Source organism: Polypterus senegalus, chromosome 1 (genome assembly GCF_016835505.1).
Source record: "Polypterus senegalus isolate Bchr_013 chromosome 1, ASM1683550v1, whole genome shotgun sequence".
In the NCBI taxonomy this organism is placed as follows: Eukaryota; Metazoa; Chordata; class Cladistia; order Polypteriformes; family Polypteridae; genus Polypterus; species Polypterus senegalus.
The window spans coordinates 191,333,755-191,354,577 of NC_053154.1; the positions used below are offsets into that span (position 1 = coordinate 191,333,755).

Below are 20,823 nucleotides of genomic sequence, written 5' to 3' on the forward strand. Positions count from 1 at the left end.
ATACCTGGAGCTGCAAAAATAAGACCTGGACAGATAACCCCATCAATTTTTGTGTGACTGTGTCTGACTCGGACGTGCTTAAGAGGAGATCAGAAGTGAGTATGGAAAGACTACTTGGATCAGACCTAAAAGAGGCCACTGGTCAAAGATCCAGTGGCCTTGGAGTCAGGAGAGTTGTGGTTGATAAGGGCTCCTCTGATATGAGGAACACTGATAAGGGATGGGAGTAATCAGAGGCTGTGGGAGTGGATCAGCCACCTCTCAGTCTAGAAACATTTTGACCTATTGTCTTAGGTAGGTTTATTGAGACTCAATTCTCTTGTTATTTTGGTATCTTTTGTTATTATTATTTTACCTAATGTGTACATAACCACATTCTATAGAGTTTGTAGCAAATAAAAATGCACTTCTGTGTCTATCTGGCTGTTTCCTTAATTCAGGGTGTGCTATTATGCCCATTCCAGTTGACAATATTATTACATTTATCATCCTCTATACTTAAAATAGATCTAGCTCTGTTTAATTCTAGAAAGCTTTCAAAAAATAAGAGGTATCCATGTTTATTGAAACAGATTTTGCAAATATGGTCCGCACACCATCACTTCCTTTGCATTACCTGTTGAGGTACATGAAAATGCCCAGGAGATTGGGCTGTTATAAACCTCTTGTTATTTCAACCCTTATCCAGTTATCTCACCGTGTGCAATATATTTTACAATCACCTTGTACAATCTAACTAACAAAATTCCCTGAAAATCGACTATGTGCAGTTATAGAAGAAAGAATGTGTATGCAACTGTACTAGTTGGGTGAACCATTACAACTGTGCAAACTCATGGGAGTTGTATAAGAATGACAGATGAGACAACTAAAAGAATAACAATTGAACCAAATGGCACCAATCAGAAACAAAGGCTACTTGCAAAAAATACATTAATTATTTATTTCCATACTTTTTACTTATATTACCTTAGATGGCTAAACTGTCACATTGAACAAAGTGCATAAAGTATGAAGCTCTTAGTTTTAAAAACTAACTAATATAAAATTACTTTTCTGTTTGATATGATATGATGTATTAATATTTCTCCAGATTACACAAAAACTAGGCTCTCATGAAGTACTTTTTCGAAACGGGGCACAAGTAGTTATTTCTTAATATTTAACACACTTCCAAGTAAACTAGCAGACGGCTGTAAATTTTTTTTTTTTAATTCCAGCGATGACCATCGTCTCCACCTCAGATCTTAACTTTACTAACTATGAGTATGTGCAATTTTTTGAAACATTTAAAGACGTCATAAGCAACAAGTTTCTAAGACCTGTGAGAAACTGGACGACCCCTGTGCAGCTGAACATCACTTTGACCCTCTATGAGATCATTGGTGTGGTAAGAAACATCTCTTTGTACTGTTGTGTTTACTTGGTGCTTACTGTGAGACGTTTTGTGTTGATTGAACACAAACAATTAGGTTCTTCTTCATCTGAAAGAGCTTTTAAAAAGATAGCCATTGGTGTGGGCAATTTCACATTACTGTGTTGTGTGGATCTTCAAAGTTTAGCATGGTTGATCAGGTCATTGACCTCAACATGTCAAACTTTAATTTCAAAAACTGAATGGAACTGCTGATTTTATCTGCAAGAAGCAGTAGGAGCAGCGCTGTCACGTGTGTAGAGTAATGTGAAATTCTTACTTGCAAGGTCTGCATCATGCAACACATTGAGATTCTTTAGAGTATGTACATCAAATGAGTGAACTGGAACATAATGATGTTTAATAATGTTTAAAAAATAAATAAAATTAATTAATAATGTTTAGCAGGTTTCCACATTTATTACTTATACCAATCTAGAATTTCCATTTTAGTGCAATACTGCATTTTTTAAATCACCTAAGACTAGTGTCCAAAACACTCCTAAATTTATAAAGATGAAACTAAGGCCTCCAGCTCCATAAGTACTCTCTCAAATCCAAGTATTTACTTTTTCTACGTTTTGCAAATGACAAGCTTTATGTTTAACAAAAGTAATTTTTATTTAAAAAACAGAAATTTACATTTTCAAATGTTATTAATCCAGTTGAGGATTATAGGGAGACTAAGCTAATCTCTAATTACAGAGCGCACATATGGAAACACCAATACTCACAATCTCCCCAGCACTCATGATTTTAGAAAGCAATAGAAAACCAGAGTAGAGAGGGGAAAAAAAAACTCATGGACATGAAGAGAACGTACAAACTGCACATAGACAGTGACCAAGCTGACAAAAAATACTCAGGGCCTTGGGGGTTTGAGGCAGTAGTGTCAACCACTGTGCCACAGTGCCTGCTTTAATGAACTCTAATAATAATAACAATACAATAACAATACATGTCTCTATTTAAGTATAAAAGGGATATGAAAAAGATGTAAAGAAGATAAAACACAGTAATTAGCTGTAACTGAAGTGCAAACAATACAAACAACAACAACCTGCAGCCAATCCATTTTTATTTTAAATCGTGCAAGCCTAAATAAGCAAGGTGAAGCCAATGGAATGCATTGGATTGCAGACAGGCACAGACATTTGCTTCACAGTTAACGGTATTTTGGCGACATGGTGGTGCAGTGATCACTATGTGTTTTGAGGTCAAAACTGTGTGAAGTTTATATTTTCTCCCTATGTGTTTTTCTCCCAGTGAAGCTGTGAATATGAACAGCATGGCCCCACACTTTGTGTCCTGTTTAGGTTTGGCTCTAGTCTTGCACCAAGCACTATTGGGATAAAAACCCAGAATTGGATTAGTAGCTTTGAAAATATTTGGATGCAACAGATGGATAACAGATGTCAAACTTATTGCGGTTTTTGATTAAAACTTACCAGTAATGTTATGTCACATGAAAGCTTACATGTTATTGCACAGTTATATACCACATTTAGCACTTTGAAGTTTCTTTAAAGTTTGCAAAATCCAGTATTGTGCTTCTTGTGAAGAAAAGCTTTGATAATTAAAGGCCTGGATTTCATTATAAAAATATTTCTGGAAGATTAACTTTGACATCATTGCCCATCACAAGTGAGTTTGAGGAATGCATGATATTCTCCAAGCTAATATGATGTTGCAATAGTATTAGCAATATTAATATTGTCACATGTGCAGTGAAACTGTCACTTGCATGACTGACCATCAGGCAATACATTGCCACTGCCCAGTGCCATGGAAAATCGATGAAATGCAGAATGTGTCTTTATTTAATAAAACAAATAAATGAGCTTACCGGATGTCTTCCAGTTTTTTAAACCTTGTGCAAAAACCTTAGAGTGAAACTCCAATATATAGCTGCAGTGAGATCTGCAACAGCTTGAAAATATCCAAATCTAATAAGAAATCCTGGACAGCATCAGAGTAATGTGGAGGCTGATTTACTCCACTGTATAGCAAAAACTGGATTTGACTTATTTATATAATTGTTCCACATTTAGTATCTACCAAGCCTTTAAGTATACCATCACACAATCTTCATGTCTGCTGTTTGCTATGAAGCAGTCGCAAAGTTCTCAAGTGAATACCTGATCCTCTAATGAGTTATGAATGTTACAAGGAACCTTCTGTTAGCAGAACACTACATCATCTTGTATAGAACTTCATGAACAATGAGATTTTATGTTATGTTCTACACTAGACTAATCCTTAGATATCAATCTGTCTTTTATTCCATGTAAGTTTATTCATAGCAAGTGAAGAAATTAGCTTTCCATGTATGTGTATATGGCACAGTGGGTAGCGCACAATTAGGAGACCCGGGCTCACTTCCCAAGTCCACCATGAATGGAGTTTGCATGTGCTCCCCGTATCTGCATGGGTTTCCTCCGGGCACTCCGGTTTCCTCCCACAGTCCAAAGACATGCTGGTTAGGTACATTGGCAATCCTAAATTGTCCCTAGTGTGTGTTTGGTGTGGGTGTGTGCCTTGCAGTAGGCTGGCACCCTGCCCGGGATTTGTTTCCTGCCTTGTGCCCTATGTTGGCTGGGATTGGCTCCAGCAGACCCCCATGACCCTGTGGTTGGGATATAGTGGGTTGGATAATGGATGGATGGCTGGATGTATTTGTATATTATTATTCTATTATGTACTAATATTTATTAATTATTATTGACACCTTCTAACGTTCTATGTTCTCATTCAGAGTTACTTACAACTTTGTTAATTTTATTTTGAATCTGTTAGGATGAGAAATCCCACATTTTGAAAACATACATCTGGCTCCGGCAGGTAAGAGCATGACAACTGAGGGGTGTTCAGTCAAACAAGTTTATCCAGTCAGTTTTCCATCCCCAAAACAGTAGGACGAACATAAAAAGAAAGAAACAACATATAACAAAACATATTACAGCAACCTGTTCTATTTTTCTTTCCTAAGTTTTCAGAGATGCTTTCTTCTCACATATTGTAAAAATTGCTTGTTGCCTAATCTTCAGAAAAGAGACCCACCTTGCTATCCTGCCTTTGGTCAGTGTAGTGGAGTTTGTCCTCTTGTCTGGAGAGGAACTAACTGTCAGGGTTATTCGCTCCTTAATACTTAATTCCAAATCAACTTTTGATAAGACTGATTAGTCAGTTTCACTTTATTATTGTTGTGAATTAAACTGCCACCTTGTCCACAATCCTGTGTCTTCATTTCTCTTTAGTTCATCACATCACAATTAAGCAGAAAACCATTGCCAAGTCATGTACAGCATTACACAACAATTTTTTATTTGCAGAAGAACATCAGCAATTATATCTGTCCCCCCTGGCCATTGAACCTTACTCTTATTCGATGTTAATTAATGTTGATTTATTTTGTTTTATAATTGTGTCTTACATTTTTTTATTCTTTAATATGTAAAGCACTTTGAGCTACTGTTTGTATGAAAATGTGCTATATAAATAAATGTTGTTGTTGTTGTTGTTGCTGTCCATTAGTATTACTATTTTTAAACACATTTAAGTCAGTTTAGGGTTACTGGAGGCCAATGGAGTCTATCCAAGCAGCACCATACACAAAACAAAACACAATCTCTGGTAAAATGTCAGTAAAGAAGAAAGTGAGAAGAAAGTGTTTATTGTATTTGTTCCTAGTGAGTTTTATCATAAAGTGCCATATAAGATGAATAGCAACACTGCAATTAAGGAGAAATCAGTTGATGATACACTGTGTTTCTTGGCAAGCTTTTATGTGAGATTCCAGACTAAGAAATTAACCACACTGTAATTCAAGATGTATTGCCTAGTCTTTATTTAGGTAACGCTTTCAAAATTAACATTTTCACAATTTTTTTGAAAAAGAAATGAATTAAAGAAATGGGAATCTACAGCATGGTGGTGCAGTGGGTAGCGCTGCTGCCTTGCAGTTAGGAGACCCGGGTTTGCTTCCCAGGTCCTCCCTTTGTGGAGTTTGCATGTTCTCCCCGTGTCTGCGAGGGTTTCCTCCCACAGTCCAAAGACATACAGGTTAGGTGCATTGGCGATCCTAAATTGTCCCTAGTGTGTGCGTGCCCTGCAGTGGGCTGGTGCCCTACCCGGGGTTTGTTTCCTGCCTTGCGCCCTGTGTTGTCCAGCAGCCCCCATGACCCTGTAGCTAGGATAATGATGCAGGCTGGATAATGGATGGATGGATGGATGGAATCCATGTAGGGGAGGCACAGTGAACAGTCTTAAAAATAACATTTGTCAGTAGCATTTCACTGGGTTGTGTAGTTCCTGTTAGAGATACTACCTGACAAATATTTCACACTGGGAAGATTTCTGTGGGTTCTTTGAACTTTGAAAAGTTTCCTGATATGTGGAAAAAACAGACTTTTTAAATGCTTAGTAGGTTACCTAGTAGGACATTATCAGATCAAGAAAACTTGAATTTAGCCTGTGTTATTTTATGCATCAAGAATCCTTTCAAAATCACAATCCATTGGTATTCCACAGATCTGCTATTATCTATGCATGTTAATTTATGGAGACTGTTATGTATTTAAATAAATAAAGGTTCTTTCTGGAACCTTCACATATATCATTCTTTCGGGAATAAAAATGTTTTCCCTTTGACATAACTCCTTACTTTAAAGAATAAATGGTGGTTGAAGGGTAATCTTCTGCCACACACTTCCAGAAGAATAGGTTTCAGTACTGGCCTGGATACTTTCAATGCAGGATTTCTACATCCTTCCTATGGCTTTATGGGGTCTTCTTGCCATATTCTATAGACACATTTTTCATGTTAATCGGTAGGTCTAAACTGGCCTTGTGTAAGTGTGTGGGCCCTGCAGTCAGGGGTAGACTTATAAGGGAGGAGGCCCCTGAACTTGAACTATTGTTCAGGATCTTCCTAGGCACTTTAAGGGAACCACAGAAAAACACTAGTACATTTACGTTTATAATGTCAAACCTTAGGGAGTCGACAAAATTTGAACATGCTCTACACAACTACTGCAAGTAGAGTGCAAATATGCAATAGATGTATGAATAGCAGAAAAAGCTATAGAAACAGCATCCGAGATTATGAGCAATACAGACAGGGGGACAGAATATGTGATGGCAAAGCTTAGAATTATATAGCCATCAGAGCACAGTCTCCCATGTCATATATTAAAAACAAAGAGTGTGTGATCCCTTTCAATTATCTATTCTGTGAAAGAAAATGAGAGAGAGGGAGAACAGATGTTTTCAGCTGTTAAAATAAAATGAAGAAAACATTACAACAGAACTATAAACAGATAAAATACATTAAAAAATAAAGTAAATAACAATTAAAAAACAGTTTAGTTTTTCACCATTTTGCAGCCTGTTAGCACTTTTGGCCAGCGTTCAAGAAAGTTTTCCTCTTGTTCAGTAGAAATGCGGCCAGCTCAGTAGTTGTACTATAGGCATGGAAAATTATTTGTCAACAATAACATTCTGCTCAGGCATATAAAGCATGAAGAACGATTTTGTTTTCCAAAAGGATTCCTCACTGCTATGCAGAGTGTCAGGTAGTGTCAGTTGAAGCCCATATGGAGGTCTGTAGCATGTTCTATAAGTTACCAAAAACGGTGCCCCTTGGTGTCCATAATGCATATTCATTATTAGATTTCAAGGACGGTGGGGGGATTCCCTCTTACTAGCTGTAGTACAGGCTCTTAAGTTTCAAAAACAGAGCCCCTCAATGCAGTCAAACATCTGGGGTCTGTTCCAGAAAGCAGGATTAGTGCGAAACCCTGTTCAAGTAAAATGGGATTAACAGAAATTGAGCTAACCCTAGTCTCCTCGCTGTGAGGCAGCAGTGCTATCATTGTGCCCTACTGGAAAGTTAAATAATAAGGGAACCTCTATTTACAAACAATTAACTAGTAAAAGACTTACAAGTAAATGAATAAATTAAAAAAATGAATACAAAATGTAAAACACATTGCAATAATCAATATAAAACAGTGGCCATAATAATACAAATAAAATTAAATAAAAGCAAAGGACATAGCCCATCAAAGTCCAAGAGTAATGAAGCACCACACTGGACACAGTTGGCTCCTGTCTTGTTTTCATGGGTGCAAAAGGCTCTGGCCCCAGACAACCCAGAAATGGACAGAGTAACATTCAGAGTGGATAGAAACCATTTAATAAAGAGTGCTTAATATCCAGTGATGTGTGGTGAGGTTCATGGCTGGCGGGGCACTGACTCCTTCAGAGTTAGATTTACAATTATGTGAACCCAAAAGAGTAGCGTCTTCACTATTCAAGTGGCAGCGTGCACAGTGACTACGGGTTATGTTTCAAATCTCATCAGCATACTTTACACACAAATAGGTAAGGTACATATTTGGCTAACAAAGAACATTACATTTATAGCGGCGAAAGACAGCAAACAGAGCGCATTTGCTCTGCTCCCTCGATGTGTTCTAAATTTGCCGTTGCAATTCCACAATTCATACTCATTCAATACAAATGAAAGTATAGAGTGGTGTACAAAAAAAAAAAGATTTCAATTTTGACCTATATTATATTAGCGACATACAGAGAGACAGCAGCAGGCATGTGCCAATTGCATACGTCAACCAAGTATGTGAGGGGCAGCGCAGTCCAAGGTGAGGTGAGGAGCGTCGCTACCACACCTTGCATTACTCCCGTGTATTTGAAAAGGAAATGAGCCAATTCAGCGATTTTGACTATACAAATGATCATAATCATTGGAATCATACAGAAAACTAATTTATAGCACAGACCAGTGGATACATTTATTTTATGTTATTATTATTAGTTTTATTTTTAACTTAAAGCCTCACCTGCCTCTCCCGACCACATTTCCTGTTAATATCATCATTTATCCCAAGATGGACGACAAAGCTCACATCATTATAACTAAAAACAAACGAATATTCATTTGATATCAAACTCTTTCTAAGAGAAGACAGCCCTGGTGGTAGCCTTTCAGAAATTAAGGCAAAAGACATAAAAACATAAGTCAATTTTAATCATAGAGAGAAGTATGAAAATGGGAGAAATCAAATTACACATAAGCACAAAGAAAACCACAAGTTGCCTCTCTGAACAGGCTATTCTTCTTCTAGGACTTTGTGTTTCCACATCTAGCATTTCCTGTCTAGCCTGACTCTCATTGCCAGTGCGAATCCTACAATCCTGCAAAGTCATGCCTTAGCATCCCCTAGTGGTCTCTGGTATAATGCAGGAGTTTTCCTGTTGTCAGTAAGCCTCTTCTATCTCCTTGAGAACTGTCTAAGGGGCTTCTTCCTGTCTTGTGCCACCATGTTTCTGGCAGATTCCTCATCAAACCTGTTTAGCAAATCCTACCACAAGGAGTGTTAATAACCAGATGGCAATAGACATATTTATATATTAACTTAATGGAAATCTGTTAATTGTGAGCATAATCATGATGCGCTTTATTAAAAGGTGACAATGTTCAACACCTTAGCACATCAGGCTGACAGGTGAAAAATGCATTTCTGAAGCATTCATACCCTAGATAAAGAGGTCATGTCAACTAAAGTTTAAAAAAAGGCTAAAATATCATTAGAATGTGTGCCGCATGACCTCAAGGTCAGTGGTTAGGAGTCCAGGATGGTTACATTATTTTATTTTTTTTTTTCCAGTCCGAGACAAAAGCAGGTTTTCTGATTACATCGTAATGACTGAGATGGCTTTAATAAATACTGAGGTGAATTTCATTTGCTCTCCATGATTGGGAAGCAGTGATGAAGGACCTTTGTGACCCATGGCTGGAATTTCTCTAGGTTATTGCAGTGTGAGGAACAAATGCAGAATCACTCAGTTTTCTTTTACAGTCAGCTCTTTTGAAATCAGGTCCATTCTGCTTGGCACTGTAGAATTACATTTTTATGAAAAGGCTAAAAAATTAAGAGATTTTTTTCTTGAGCAATTGCAAAAAAATAGGTACGCTAATGATCACAGCAGATTATATCTTGAGGAATAATGATGTCTCTGTTCTAGTGATTTTAGGTTTTGTCTGTGCCCTTATCATCTGATGAATGTCTGTTGCTTGCTGATTGTAGCTTTGATACTAACAACATATTTGGAAAATGTATATGACAATACAGTGACTGATCACTTCATTTTCATAGAGTTCTTCAGTACCAAAATAAGAACCCTATTGGTTTTGCTTATTTTTCCTTCAAACGTTTGTACCCACTTTTGTTGTTAATTGCTTTTAGAGTTTTGCAGATTAAGACTTTTTAAAAAATTAAACAAATTAATGACTATGTCAAATAATTAGCATTGACTCGGAAGTCGTTGTGTCCTGCTTCGACATGCCTGATGATGGGACTAATGTGCAACAAGGTGATAGCTGAATGCACACCAGTGGATCCTGCCCACAGATGTGGGTATGCTTGCATTAAAGCCCCTTAAAGCCAGTATGTGTGAAGAAAATAGAGCATTGAGACAGTAGTGTAACATACTTACTTGTTAAGCAAATCCTACATCAGTAACACAAGGGGAGCTGCAGACCTGCCAGACTCATCGAGGAGGAGTCTTCACAAGTAGGTAATAATGACAAATATGTTGTTTAAGTTGAAACCCAAAATGGTAATACAAAGACAAGGCAGGAAGACAAAAAACAAGGCAGGCAAAGCATAAAATAGACAAAAATCAGAATTCGGAAAAACAAATAAATTATCATGAAAAGGTTAATAATAGAAACTAAAAATTCAAAAACTAGTGGATATTGCAAAGGCACAACTCTAGAGTGGAGAACTCTATACGGGTGTCTGGTGGCTGGACTTAAACACGCAGAATATAAACTCACTGACAAAAACACAATGAAGGCAGAAAAAGTGCAAACGATAAATGCACCTAGTGATACTTACATATTTAAAGTAATGTAAATCTGAATGCTTATAATTTCTCCATTATATATAAGATGCAGACAGTGCCAAAAGTGTCTTTTCAAAAACATATATATACAGTATATATATATATATATATATATATATATATATATATATATATATATATATATATATATATATATATATATATATATATATATATAGGTGCAGTGGTAGCGTTGCTGCCTCGCAGTTAGGAGACCCGGGTTCGCTTCCCGGGTCCTCCCTGCGTGGAGTTTGCATGTTCTCCCGTGTCTGCATGGGTTTCCTCCGGCGCCGGTTTCCTCCCACAATCCAAAGACATGCAGGTTAGGTGGATTGGCGATTCTAAATTGGCCCTAGTGTGTGCTGGGTGTGTTTGTGTGTGTCCTGTGGTGGGTTGGCACCCTGCCCAGGATTGGTTCCTGCCTTGTGCCCTGTGTTGGCTGGGATTGGCTCCAGCAGACCCCCGTGACCCTGTATTCGGATTCAGCGGGTTAGAAAATGGATATATATATATATATATATATATATATATATATATATATATATATATATATATATATATATACTGCTCAAAAGAATTAAAGGAACACTTTTAATCAGAGTATAGCATAAAGTCAATGAAACTTATGGGATATTAATCTGGTCAGTTAAGTAGCAGAGGGGGTTGTTAATCAGTTTCAGCTGCTGTGGTGTTAATGAAATTAACAACAGATGCACTAGAGGGGCAACAATGAGATGACCCCCAAAACAGGAATGATTTAATAGGTGGAGGCCACTGACATTTTCTTCACTAGTTTTGCATTTGGCTACAGTCAGTGTCACTACTGGTAGCACGAGGTAATACCTGGACCCTACAGAGGTTGCACAGGTAGTCCAACTTCTCCAGGATGGCACATCAATACGTGTCATTGCCAGAAGGTTTGCTGTGTCTCCCAGCACAGTCTCAAGGGCATGGAGGAGATTCTAGGAGACAAGCAGTTACTCTAGGAGAGCTGGAGAGGGCCATAGAAGGTCCATAACCCATCAGCAGGACCAGTATCTGCTCCTTTGGGCAAGGAGGAACAGGATGAGCACTGCCAGAGCCCTACAAAATGACCTCCAGCAGGCCACTGGTGTGAATGTCTCTGACCAAACAATCAGAAACAGACTTCATGAGGGTTGCCTGAGGGTCCAAATGTCTACTGCCCTGTGCTCACTGCACAGCACCGGGGAGCTCAATTGGCATTTGCCATAGAATACCAGAATTGGCAGGTCCACCACTGGCGTCCTGTCCTTTTCACAGATGAGAGCAGGTTCACCCTGAGTATATGTGAAAGACGTGAAAGGGTCAGGAGAATATTATGCTGCCTGTAACATCGTTTAGCATGACTGGTTTGGTGGTGGGTCAGTGATGATCTTGGAGGCATATCCATGGAGCGACTCACAGACCTCTACAGGCTAGACAACGGCATCTTGACTGCCATTAGGTATCAGGATGAAATCCTTGGACCCATTGTCAGACCCTACACTGGTGCAGTAGGTCCTGGTTTCCTCCTAATGCACGACAATGCCCGGCCTCATGTGGCAAGAGTATGCAGGCAGTACCTGGAGGATGAAGGAATTGAAACAATTGAATGGCCTTCACGATCCCATGACTTAAACCCAATAGAACATCTGTGGGACATTATGTTTCGGTCCATTAGGCGCCGCCAGGTTGCTCCTCAGACTGTACAACAGCTCAGGGATGCCCTCATACAGATCTGGGAGGAAATGCCACAAGACACCATCCGTCGTCTCATTAGGAGCATGCCCTGACGTTGTCAAGCATGCATACAAGCTCGTGGGGCTACACAAGATACTGAAAAGCATTTTGAGTAGCAGAAATAAAGTTTTGAAAAATGGACTAGCCTGCCACATCTTCATTTCACTCTGATTTTAGGGTGTCTACACAATTGAGCCCTCTGTAGGCAGAAAACTTTTATTTCCATTAAAAGACTTGGCATCCTTTTGTTCCTAAGACATTGCCCTGTCGTTGTTTGTATAGATATCCAACTTCATATTGAGATCTGATGTATCTAATGTGTTTCTTTAAAGTGTTCCTTTAATTTTTGTGAGCAGTGTATATATATATATATATATATATATATATATATATATATATATATATATATATATATATATATATATATATATATATATATATATATATATATATATATGATGTGGCCATTCAGGATAAAAAGATTGGTTCTAAAATATATAAGTTGGTTCAAATATATATACTGTATATTGGTTAATTTGGCTTGAATATATCCAAGGTGACCCAGTTGGACATATCCTGATTTGGACACATCTAGCTCTGGTGGGGAGGTATACACAAGCTGTTCAAAAGCACATCATCACAAGGCAAAAAACTTTTAACATGCAAGCAAACATTTTAATAATTTTTGTAAATGTCCACTAGATCAGTGGTTCTCAACCTGTGGGGTGGGCCCCCCTAGTGGGGTGCAAAGTAACAAAAAGGGGGTCTCAATGATGTGAAAAAAAGAAAACAAGAATCAAAAATATGAAAAAAACATCTGTTGAAACCAAAACAAATGAACTTAAACTACATTCTGATACTAGAACAATAAATATAGAGTTAGATAAATGTCGATAAAAGTTAAGTAGGTATAATAAAATATGCATCTACATTTCAAAAAAATGTTAGGGGTAGCACAAATAAACTGTTATGAAAACTCGGGTCAAAAATACTTAAAGGTTGAGAAATGCTGCACTACATTAAATTCCTGCACTTTTCTCCAAAGTGACTTTCAGAGGTGAAATAAACAATCACCCTTTAGCTGTACTACTTGGAACATACAGTAGTTATGCATGCATTCTAGTAAACATGAATTGTGAATACCTGACATAAAAAGCAAGGTGATGCCTTGAATGTGAGTAGATTTTTTCTGCATACATGTAATGAAAACAGACCCTGTGTTTTATTTCTCCTTCACCATTGTGTCATATGACAGCAGGCTACTTATCATTACTGAGAAATAGATGAAGATGAATGGACTCGGGGTTGGAGACCAGGCCACATCCCCACAGAAAGCACCACAATGCAAACAAATAAAAAGAGAGGACTAACAAAAGCTTAACCAAAAAAACAGGAAAATCTATGGCAGAAATTTTCAAGTACAGTAAACTGCAAAGCCCCTTTAAACATCCCCAGATCCTGACAACAGAGTCATTTTCCTCTCCTTATGTTCCCTAAAGTCTTTTTCTCTTTTTTCTTTGTTTCATCAAAGTTCCCAGACTCCGGTACAAGTTTTATCACCTCTCTTTTACATTTCTATTCACTTGTATTTTGAGTCTTTCTAGAGTTTGCATTAATTCTGTATCACTACTCATCACTTTGTCTTTTGTTACCCTGTGTTCATCTTGCAGCTTTATTTCTTAAATAGCATGTCATATGAAATAATCAAATAGCCATTTCTGGGTCTTGTGCTGTTTTTCTGTCCAACTGTGACATTAGGAGCTATAATATTGTTTTTACCTTATGATTGATAACTATAAATTATTTAAGGATGGATTAGACAAATATGGATGCATGCATGACATGTTGACCAGGTCCCTTGCAACCTTTAGTCTAATTATTTGAGTTCTTCCACACACATGTATTAGTAGAAGTAATAGTAATAGATGTGTATTGTGCCAATAAATGTGTCCTCATCCAAAATTTTCCTCTATTCATATTTCTGCCACTTTTGCATACAGTGAGTACATGCCTAGCTCCTTTTAACTCACATTTTTTTATCTGCCTTGTTGTGTAGTTTTGGTATAATGAATTCTTGGTTTGGGACCCAAAAGACTTCAATGGATTGGCAAAAGTATCTATCCCAGTGGAGAACATTTGGCGTCCTGACATCTATGTCTACGAGTTGTGAGTAATGTCTTTTGATTTTTAAAAGTAAAATAAACTACTGTATTATAAATGATTCTAATGCTTATAAATGACAGTTTTTCAGATTATGCATTTTTTCTTGAAATTTTAGTTCCCCTGTTTTTTCCATTTCAATGTTAATAGAAGGCATTTCCTCCTCAGTAAAAGTATGGATAGTACAATTCAAAATGGAAGAGTTTTAGGAAGGAGAGGTTTGAAAGCATTAATTTAAGTATGCCCAATACCCAGCAGATGGTGCTGTTTTGTAAAAATAAAATAAGGAGTTACCATCTTATTTAAATGTTCATTAGCAAACAAAACTTAGTCATTATTGCAATTTCTCTACAATTTCCATGATTTTATATCTAGAAAAAATATTATTCTTGGAGTATAAATTTTTTTATGCCGATTGACATAAGTGTGGCAATATGAACTTTTTAGTTCCTATTTGTGGCTTGAAGAATGAAGCTCTTCCAGGTGACCAGTGTTTGAATTTTCCATCCATCCATTATCCAACCCGCCATATCCCAACTACAGGGTCATGGGGGTCTGCTGGAGCCAATCCCAGCCAACACAGGGCGCAAGGCAGGAAACAAACCCCAGGCAGGGCTCCAGCCCACCACAGGGTGCACACACACACACACACACACTAGGGACAATTTAGAAACACCAATGTACCTAACCTGCATGTCTTTGGACTGTGGGAGGAAACTGGAGTGCCCCGAGGAAACCCACGCAGACACGGGGAGAACATGCAAACTCCACGCAGGGAGGACCCAGGAAGCGAACCCAGGTCTCCTTACTGTGAGGCAGCAGTTGCATGGACTTGTGCATTTCGCTACAGTGGGATAGTTCACATTGGTTATTTATGTACATTACAATTTAGCATTTTTGCCTAATGTACAAAAACTGGAAATTAAACATTTGGAACAACATTGTCCTGAAGATTTATAGTCTGTGTTCTTTGATAGAAATTATGAATGCTCTGAGTTTTCACTGTTACGTATCAGCCAATCAGTGCACCCTTTACTTTTCTGCTTTCAGCATTGAATATTTATTGTATTTTGAGATATATTCGAATTCTGACCCTTGGTAGTTGCACCGTAAGGCAAAATAATATGCTCACAAATGTTCATTTTTCCTAACTTCTCCATCTTCTTCAATACAGCTCTACCTTGTCCATTGCTTGCACGTTGATGCCACTGGCATCACACCACTCACTCGGAGGTCTGAGGCAACCCATTTGGCACTTCTGTTTAAGTGCTTCACACACTGTGCTCACTCTGTCTCTCCCCTCCTCTTCTCTTGCTGCCACTCTCACACATACACAGACAAACAAAGAACACCCTCTACATCACTCCATTTATGGCCAGATTCTCAGGCATGCTCTACTCCCTCATATGGTCTGTAGACACTACACCCCATTGAATTTTCTTGCCAACAATGCCAAGGCAGGAAAGCAGCAATATTTACTTTAGAACATTAGAACAATTTATATGACAACAGACCATTTAGCCCAAGAAACCTTGCCAGTCCTATCCACTTATTTCTTCCAATAAAACATCAAGTCGAGTTTTGAAAGTCCCTAAAGTCTCACTGTCTATCGCACTACTTGATAGCTTATTCCAAGTGTCAATTGTTTTTTCTGTAAAGAAAAACGTCCTAAATTTTACCCTTAACAAGTTTCTAACTGTGTCCCCGTGTTCTTGATGAACTCATTTTAAAATACAAGTCTCGGTCCACTGTACTAATTCCCTTCATAATTTTAAACACTTCAATCATGTCACCTCTTAATCTTCTTTTGCTTAAACTGTAAAGGCTCAGCTCTTTTAATCTTTCCTCATAATTCAACCCCTGTTGCCCTGGAATCAGCCTCGTCGCTCTTCTCTGGACCTTTTCTAGCACTGCTATGTCCTTTTTGTCACATGGAGACCAAAACTGCACACACTATTCCAGATGAGTATCACAGTTTCACAAACTCAGGCTTGATTCCTGGCTTGGTCACTCTCTATACATTTTGCACAGTCTCCTACCTTGTCTCTAGGTTTCTTTTCTCCATTTTTCCACTCAGCATCCCAAAGACACACAGTTAAGATTGATTGATAACACTAAATTGACCCGTTACACATTTGTGTGAGTATGTCCTGTGATGAGCTGGCAACTTGCTCATATCTTGTGTTTAATATGACTGGGTGATAATTCACTGGAAACTCCCAGGAAGTGCCTTTTTTCTGTGAGTTTTTCTATTGATCATTCTGATGTAAGCTTTACACTTTGCGTTATTGGGTCAAGAAACAGTAACTGTTTCATAACAGATGATGGCTTTTATTTTGTCCCACAGTGTGGAAGAAGACTTATCTCCGCAGATCCCATACCTGTATGTGAGAAACACGGGCAGAATCACTCACGATAAGCCCTTACGCATCATCAGCTCCTGCAACTTGGATATCTTCTACTTTCCGTTTGACATCCAGACATGCACTTTGTCCTTGGGTTCCTATTTGCAGACAGGTACAGCCATCTGGGGGGAGTTGGACAGCATAAGAGCCAAAGGTAATATGAGCCAGGTTATATTGAAAGCAAGAAGATATTTGACGATTAAAAATAAGAAACACTGATGTTACCAAAACACTAGAAATTCCAAAAATGAAAACTTTTATTGATGGTTCCCAACAATTTAATTCAATTTTATCTTGTTTGGCACTGTTAATAACACTAAATAGAAACTCAGCCTCATTTAATAACTTTGTTTTGCTTCTGGTAGGCTAGCACAGTAGTTAGAGATACCGCTATTTTGCTCCAGGGGCCTGAATTCAATGCCCTGCCTGGCTATTTTATTTTTAGACATTGTTTTACAGTGCGTGGTCTCACCCGAAAGAGCTTGTGGTTCAAGACTGGCCCGGTGTGGACATTGTCATAGATTTCACAGGTTGGCTGGCACCCCAGCCAGAGTAGATGATTCCTTACCCTGGCTGGGAGTCTGTGGTAAAAGAAGGAGATGGAACATTGGGCATCATGACTGGTTTTAGTTAGTGGTATTTTTCCCAGTTTTAAAACTCTTACAACAAGAACAACAACAATAATTTGTTTTTTGTATAGCCCAAAATCACACAAGGAGTGCCGCAATAGGCTTTAAAAGGCCCTTTTTTTGACAGCCCCCCCAGTATTGACTTCCTAAGGGGACAACTGAATAAATTTCAATATCCAAAATTTCAAGGCAGCCCAGGCCCCCCAAAAAAGGTGTCATTTTGCTTCACTTGTGTATGGAGGATTGAGAGAAGAGTGTGCAAACTTGCAAAAATGTACATCTACTGTGTTTGTATTTTTAATTTATTTTATTTTTTAATTGAAATAATTAATTAAATGGTTGCCCTTCTGCAGAAACATACATTAATTTATCATGTATGTATTGTACGTAGGTCATTTAGGCCTATGTGGATTATGTAGATAGGTGACATTCCATGTCCCAAGAGCCAGCTTCTGTAGCCAGGATCAGACCGTCAAGGTCCCCACCTTCGGCCACCACCCAGAGAGGAGTCAGATGAGGTGGCTCGGGCATCTGATCAGGATGCCTCCTGGACGCCTCCCTGGTGAGGTGTTCCAGGCACGTCCAACCGGGAGAAGGCCCCGGGGAAGACCCAGGACACGCTGGAGGGACTATGTCTCCCGGCTGGCCTGGGAACGCCTTGGGATTCTCCCGGAAGAGCTAGAAGAAGTGGCTGGGGAGAGGGAAGTCTGGGCCTCTCTGCTCAAGCTGCTGCCCCCGCGACCCGACCTCGGATAAGCGGAACAGGATGGATGGATGGATGGATGGATTATGTATGTATACCATATAGTCTTTGAAGTCAGCAGCTCCCCTTATTAAAAAATGTTCCTGTGGCCGTGTATACAGAAGTGATCAAGTAGGTAATAGAATGTTAGGTGATATATCATGATGGGAAGATTACAAGTAAAAGGAGGTTATACTTGAGTTTTATAACACACTAGTGTAGCCTAACCTGGATCACAAAGTACAGTTTTGGTCTTCAGGCTACAGGAAGGACAAAGCAGCATTAGATAAAGCACAAAGAAGAATAGACAGACTCATTCCAGGACTGAAAGGTACGTACTACAGTATGTAGAAAGACTGAAGCAGCTGAATCTTTCCAATTTAAGCAAAAACAGAGATTAAGAGGAGACATAATCATTGTGTTTAAAATTATGAAATGGATATAGGAGAGGTTTCCAGACTTCACTTCTCCTTCCACATTCTAAGTATGTGAGTGTTAGTTCAACTGCCATTTTTAAACAATGAGTGGTGTGGGTGTGTTTGTGAGTGTGCCCTGCTATAGACTGCCACATATTTCAGAGTAAATTCTGACCGTGTGCCTTAAGCTGCCTTGAATGGATGGTGCAACAATACAAATCAATGCAATGGTGAGGTATCTTTATAAAAACTGTTTTATATGTAAACACTCTGGCAGCAGAGCAATACAAGACTATTAATTGAAAAAAGAAAAAAATAATACAATTAGTTGAAGGTTCCTTTTATGCATTTTTTGAATTACCTTTGCAATGAAAGGTACATTATCAACATAAGGTTAATACATTAAACATGAATTTTGCAAAAAAAAAAATGAGTAAATGTTTGAGGGGATTAATTAAACAGTCTGGTATCCTGAAGCACTTGGCTGAGGAACTGCAAGATGTAGTGCTGTATAGCTAAGGCTGGCACTTCAAAATCCCACCAAAGGCTCATTGTGTTCTCTGATCAAGTCACTTAACCCACCTATTCAGCAGTTGTAGAATAGCATTATTAAAGGGCAATACTAGAGTTCAATTTTTAAGGGTAATCTGGTTAGTATTTAACTTTGATAGCTTATAATAGATTTGTTCAAATAACATTTTATGGCTCAGCTTGCGCATGCTAGCTTGAAATAGACAATAGAACAAGTTAAATAATATCCAGGATATAAGAAATCTTCTTTATGTTCAATCTCTCTTCTGTCCAAATGTTGTGCTCCTCCACTTTCAAAAAGCACCAATGATAAGCCAATCTGTTTTGGTGTGTATGCAGCAAAGGATATAGTGCTGGACCTGCTTCAAACACCGGAGGAAATCACTCGCGAATCAAAAGTCAATATCCAGAGCAAAGGAGAGTGGGAACTGCTTTTTATAGAGGCTCACACAACAACATGGCAGCTGCAAGGTGAAAACTGGTCCAAAGTCATCTTTAAGGTACACCCTACTTTTATTAGCCTTATGGGAATTTTGTTCAGGAACCTTTATGTTCCTCGCTCTTAGATGAAAGGTTTAGAAAATTTACAACACAATTCATGAGTGAGGAGATAACATGGAAAGTGTGCCACAAGGCAGCAATCTCAGTAAATAACTCGGAAAACCATGTCATGGTCCGGTATCCATATCTTATCTTACAAGTGTGCTTCTATGGTTTTAGTTTATCTGTTTTTTCATTTTCACTATCCTAACAAAAATATTTTCTTTTTGGCACAAGTGCCACACTAAAATTGAAAGTTGCTTTTACCAGTTGTAGAGATGGCTTTCCTTTTGTAAGGTATTAAAATGGCATCCTCTTCAAGGATTCAATCCAGTCTGACACCCTGTAAAACTCAAATCTTCTCTCATCTTCTTTTCCCAACCAGGTGAGGATAAAAAGAAGGCCTCTGCTATACTTAGTCAACCTCATTGTTCCCAGTGCCTTTCTCATGGTGATCGACCTTTTCAGCTTCTATTTGCCCTTACACAGAGTGGATCGTGGGGCTTTCAAAATGACTCTCCTTCTTGGGTACACAGTGTTCCTACTCATCATGAATGACCTTCTGCCCAACAATGCTGGTGGCACTCCAATTATAGGTGAGTGAGTGTCAGTCTTTGGTAGAGATCACTGCCTCCTTGCCTACCTCTTCTAGGTCTTGCACTATCATGGAGAACTCAACCCAGTTATTGTGACCAGAACTCAGGAAAATTCTGGTTAGTAGAAGTAAGAGTTCCAACTGGAACAGTGAGATAATACGGTAGAAACACAAAGAGAGAGAGACAAAGAGAGCAGGGAAATGACAGTGGCCTGGGACCACAGAGTGAACGCTATAAATGAAGGGTAGTGGATATTCAGTGCCATAGTGGAGGTGGAGCCAAAGACTTGTTTTCATACGTGATAGTATCGCATAAAGTATAACCTCTTGGAATGGTCAATTATCAGATATCAAAAGACGCAAGTTAATAAATAGAAATTTTAAAGTGGAGGTGCTTACACAAACATTTAACACAAAGTAAAATAATCGTTAGACTTACATTGTGAAGGGGAAGTGCCACCTTTTTACCTGGCCACTATTGAGTGGTCTACGAAAGACTCTTTTCTCAATAAGGCTGGTGTCACACAATCAGCCCTTGTTCCGTTCTTTAATTTCCTTAAATAACAACAGGCTCTTGTTAGCTGAAAGTCTCGGTTTCAGATATGAATAAGTGATTGCAATTAACACATACATATGATAATGTAAAGGAGATTTCGCAATCACCCATGACCATAAATTGTTATAAGTGGATATGAGTGAATGATCAGACTTGCAGCAGGTGAG

General features: G+C 38.4%; 1 protein-coding gene across 1 annotated transcript; it reads left to right on the top strand.

The window, feature by feature from the left end:
• The first annotated feature begins 1,222 nt into the window (after nt 1-1,222).
• On the top strand, nt 1,223-19,531 carry LOC120540150 (5-hydroxytryptamine receptor 3A-like). Its single transcript, XM_039770705.1, has 5 exons — nt 1,223-1,390; nt 4,211-4,255; nt 14,139-14,248; nt 16,590-16,759; nt 19,305-19,531. Exons 1-5 carry the CDS (start codon nt 1,223-1,225, stop codon nt 19,529-19,531), a joined length of 720 nt encoding a protein of 239 aa, XP_039626639.1.
• The last annotated feature ends 1,292 nt before the right edge of the window (nt 19,532-20,823 follow it).

Bases quoted from the DNA above. Each gene is read 5' to 3' on its own strand.
- LOC120540150 (XM_039770705.1), top strand. From the start codon at position 1,223: ATGACCATCGTCTCCACCTCAGATCTTAACTTTACTAACTATGAGTAT. The intron at 1,391-4,210 runs GTAAGAAACATC...TGAATCTGTTAG, and splicing joins TCTATGAGATCATTGGTGTG to GATGAGAAATCCCACATTTT. The intron at 16,760-19,304 runs GTACAGCCATCT...GTGTGTATGCAG, and splicing joins GGGTTCCTATTTGCAGACAG to CAAAGGATATAGTGCTGGAC.